The 4,664-nt window shown below is 39.9% G+C and overlaps 2 protein-coding genes across 2 annotated transcripts in view; one reads left to right on the top strand and one right to left on the bottom strand.

The window, feature by feature from the left end:
- The window catches only part of kctd14 (potassium channel tetramerization domain containing 14), a 4,233-nt gene extending 1,864 nt beyond the window's left edge, over nucleotides 1–2,369 (top strand). The window contains exons 2-4 of the mRNA XM_014025158.1: nucleotides 945–1,169; nucleotides 1,255–1,389; nucleotides 1,970–2,369. Coding sequence (XP_013880612.1) covers nucleotides 945–1,169; nucleotides 1,255–1,389; nucleotides 1,970–2,281 — 672 coding nt within the window. The 3' untranslated portion in view covers nucleotides 2,282–2,369. The remainder of the gene's footprint in view (nucleotides 1–944; nucleotides 1,170–1,254; nucleotides 1,390–1,969) is intronic.
- Nucleotides 189–618, bottom strand: LOC106529676 (uncharacterized; the record flags this gene model as incomplete). Its single annotated transcript, XM_014025156.1, is given in 1 exon segment — nucleotides 189–618. A coding segment is annotated over 1 exon segment (428 nt), but the record flags the coding sequence as incomplete, so codon positions are not given.
- Nucleotides 2,370–4,664: the final 2,295 nt, after the last annotated feature.

Genomic DNA, 4,664 nt, shown 5'->3' with positions numbered 1-4,664 from the left:
TGATAGCTATGTCAAAGTTTTGTAAGGTGAGTGTGTTTTTTTGTTTTTCCTGGGTAATTAGTATTTATTAAATATTGACTTAAAAACTTATTGCATTTTTTTATCTACAATGTCCACATAATCAATTTTAATTTCGTGTAGTCTTGAGTTGAAATATTTGACAAATTATTTTAACTAATTGAATGAGCACTTCAGGGATATTTCGTACTACTTTTTCACAATTTTTCTTTAAACAATCGATGCCATACTTGCAATTAAATTCCTCCAGATTAAAGACATTACCGTTGTCATCCAATAAACGTGTAATTGACCAAATTTGTTTGTGCCACCACTCTTCCATAAACATAGATTTTCTTCCACTCAAAATAACTCTGTTATTCCATATTGGAACATTGTGAGGACTAAAATTATGTTTAAACATCATTTTCCACTGTAACAAAACCTGTTGATGAAAAGTAGAGAGCTGGAGAGGCAATTTAGATATTTCAAAATCACATTTCAATAAAAACTCAATGCCTCCAACCTTTTTAAAAACAAATGTCGGAACCACAAACCAAACAACATCCCCATACTTCAAAAAGGACTGGAGCCATCTAAGTTTTAATACTCCATTCATAAGTCTGAGCCGCACCTCAAACTGCTGGACCACCAGATTGTTTTATGAACACATTTTGAATTTAGATTTTAAATATTATCTTTAGCAGCTAAATAATGAAAAATATGTTAGTGACATTTTTTAACATTTCATTCTACACCTGGAGCCCCAGAAGATTCAGATGAATAAATTTTAATAAAATCCACACAAAGCATGAAAAACATTTATAATAAAAATAAAAAACAGTGTTATTAGTGTTATTCTCAATTTGTTAAATGTTGTTTTGGAAACAAAATTCATCACATTATTGACTTATTGAAGTCAACCAGTTTGTGCTGCTGCTCCTCAGCCCTCTCATGTGGTCCAGTTAAACGTCGGGGGTCACCTGTTCAGCACCACCCTCAGCACCCTCAGGAAGCCCCCAGACTCCCGGCTGGCGGAGATGTTCGGCGGGCAGCCCAAGCTCCGCCCCGACTCCCAGGGACGCTTCTTCATCGACCGCGACGGCTCCCACTTCGGCCCGGTGCTGGAGTTCCTGCGATCGGAGAGGCTGCCCACGGAGAACGTCCAGGAGGTGGGCGCTCGCTCAGACAGGTGTGTGAGGAGTTTTAATCCCAGATTAACAGTGTGTGTGTGTGTGTGTGTGKGTGGGTGGACAGGTGTACAAGGAGGCGGTCCACTACAACATCAAACCTCTGATCAAACGTCTGGAGGAGGCGCCTCAGATGTTTGGAGAGCTGGTGGGGAGGCAGCAGTTCCTCTCCAGAGTCCCACACTACAAGGAGAACATCGAGGTGAGCTTCACTCAGACAGGGGGCGGAGCAAAGGGGCGGAGCATCTTACACCTGAGCTGCCAGCCTGGTGTTTATATCAAAGTGTCTGTGACATGCAAATCGATGAAATACAAAAAGTCGAAAAATATATATATTTAAGATACTTGGAATAATAAACATACTTTTACCTGTTACGTCACATAATTGATATTTTTTGTTTTGAATTTGGCTCAGCTGAAATAAAACAGGAAGTGACATCAAAGGGGAACTCTTTGAGAAATAAAACTCCCTGGTTTTAATTTACTGATCTCTCTAGTGATTAAAATAATCTAAAGAAACATCAAATTCTTCTCTACAGTCTGTGTTGTTAGCCATTTTAACAACGCTCTGTGCACATTCAGACATTCCCCTTTGACATCACTTCCTGTTACTTCACACACAAATATCTCAACAACTGTTCATCTCAGCGGTGTGAAATTATTTTTACAATATGTCATCAACGTTATCTTTTCAAAAATACATTCATATTTATTACGGAAAATTGATGTCACAGACACTTTAATGTTAAAAGTCGGAAACGTCTCTTTTTTTTGTCTTTCAGGTTCTGATCCGTGTGGCCAAAGCCGAGGCCATCGCCGCCCGCCGCTCCACCATCCTGATCTGCGTGCTGCGCAGCGAGGAGGACCTGAGCCTCTACAGCAGCGCCATCAACAGCCTGGAGGCGGACAAGGAGTCGGTGGTGACGTTCGGGCCGTGGAAGGCCGCGCCGTCGGTCGGAGACCTGCTGGACTGCGTGAAGATGGACATCGAGAGCCACGGCTACCGGGTGAGCRTCCAGCCCCACGTGGCCGAGCGGAGCTTCCTGTCCAAAAGCTACGACTTCTTCTACAAACTCACCTTCACCTGGTGGTGACGAGACGTGGCTGACTGGAGAAACAAAAACCTGAAACTAATGATTCTGTGGTTTGAAGTGGTGCACTTTATAAATCTATAAAAACAAAGAGAACGAGCCGCAGCTTTTTATTTACAGTAAAGACTTGGAGGGATTTTCAAAATAAGGGCGTGCATTTCATTGGCGTCATTCTGTGTCAAAACACCACGGTGTTAGTTTTATTGATGTCACTCTGGTCTGTCTCTGCGTTGGAGAGTTTTCAGGGGGATTTCACAGCTAAAGAACAACACACACACACCATGTTTCTCTATTCTTGTGGGGACTTTCCATTGATTTCCATTCATTTTTTGGTAATTTTACATCAAAACCCTGACCATTTACCCTAAAACTAACCTCACAGGTACCTACCTGACCCTAAAACTAACCTAAACTCAATTCACTGCTTGGTCCTAAAACTAACCTTAATTCACACCAAACCTCTAAACCTAACTAGTAAAATTAACCATAACTGGTCTATAGTTAACTCTAACCTGAACCAGAACTTAATTCACACCAAACCTCTAAACCTAACCAGTAAAGCACAGCAGAGGTCCTCTCTTTACATCAAAGACCTCACTTTGATCGTAACTATGAACAAGTGGTCTTCACTCTGTAGTAAAAACAAGTACACACACACACGGTTGGGCARTGCATGACACATTAAAAAAAGCAGAGGTCTGAAGATGAGAACGTTGAACAAGCACATATTGGCAGAAGCAGAGCATCAGCCCACATCCTGTTTGGTGAAAGAGCAAAATAACAAAAGTGAGGGGGTCCGCCCGGCTCTGAAACCTGCAGGGGTCCATCAGAGCCGATGGTTTCCTGACGCTTTGTCCCCCTGCCTATGATTTCTGATTTTAAACACTTGTCTGACTTGGTGCCACACGCGGAGAAGACCTGGGGGCTTTGTTACGTTCAGACTGGACCACCTCCACTGGAGAATCCTGCTATCATTTTTTATTGGTTGTTTCTATAATTTAAAACAAACAAAAAGTAAAAACAGAACAAAATACAACATGAAGCCAGCTCAGAAGCAAAGCTGACAGAAAACAGGTTCAGTTTGAAAAAGAATTCTGGACGTTCACACGTAACATCAAATGGTCCCATCAGAGATGTGTGCAAGTCTTTTTTTTAAGTTCAAGTCTCTATAGGGCTCTATAGTGCGATTCAAGTCTAAGACCGATTCATGAGTCTCCATCTCTGGGTCCCATATAATTATAAAAATATCTATTCTCTTTTATACTAAACCAGAATTGTTGTATTTTCCTACAGGACCAAAGACAGTCAGGTTACCCACCTCTGATATACATTTGGGGCAGAGCAGAGAAATATCTGGATTAAATCTGTGACAMRAAGAGGGAAACATGARCACCATGTRCAWTTTTACCTACAAACACTCAAATATYTMACATTTTCTTTAWAGAGCTTTAATTTTTGGCTAAAATATTTGTTTTTTACAATCAGACGGTTTGGTTACTGAGCTCTGTTGTGTTTTTTAAAAYGTAGTCCCTCACTTGTAAAGCAGTCGTGTCTGTGGATATCATAGRTAATAATCAACTGATCAAATGACATCAGGTTTGGTTCATCCAGTAAGTCAGAAACAGTAGAAATACCTTTTGTTGTCCATTCAAACAGCAGAATCAGAGGATATTAATATATGTATATTAATATATCAGGGATATTAAGTGAGACCTGCTCTAAAGCTTGAACTATAAAACATCCTGAGGAGACGATTCGTTTAAATTCTCTGTGTGCATTTGTCTAAACTTCACTTCCAATTCAAATATTTAACAATATTTGAAACAGAAAACCAGAMGTCTGCATCATGAGGAGCGCCTGCTCATGTTAAGCTGTGGACTGAAGCAGTTCTAGGGGGGTCCAGGGGTAAAAGCCAACCATTTGAAAAGCATGTTACTAAATTCTCTGGATTAATAAAACAACATAAAATCACTTTTTATGAAGGTATAAGACTGAAAAACCAGACTTTAACCTGAATTTCAAATAAAAACAATTAAACTTGCTTTATTTTATTTTCTATTTACACACCGAGCACCAGGAGTTGAGACATCGTGTAACAACCCCACAGAGCAAGTTCATAAATCTGAGTATCAGTGATTGTTCTACAGACTGAATCAACTGGACTCTGATAAAAAGCAATAAAATGTATTTTTTTTCCTATGTGTTGAAAAAAGGAAAAACTTTATGGAAGCTTCAACTCACAAAATATATATTTTTTCGTGTTTCAGCTGAGTCATCAAATCAAACAGGACCAACTCTGTGGAAAACAAGGTCAACTGTTTACCCTTCACTAAAAAATGTCATGTCAAATCAAATTTCAAAGCGCAGGTGTGGACAAGCAGCGTTC

This window comes from Austrofundulus limnaeus, unplaced genomic scaffold, assembly GCF_001266775.1.
Source record: "Austrofundulus limnaeus strain Quisiro unplaced genomic scaffold, Austrofundulus_limnaeus-1.0 Scaffold458, whole genome shotgun sequence".
Taxonomy (NCBI): Eukaryota; Metazoa; Chordata; class Actinopteri; order Cyprinodontiformes; family Rivulidae; genus Austrofundulus; species Austrofundulus limnaeus.
This window is presented reverse-complemented; position numbering and strand designations above follow the sequence as displayed.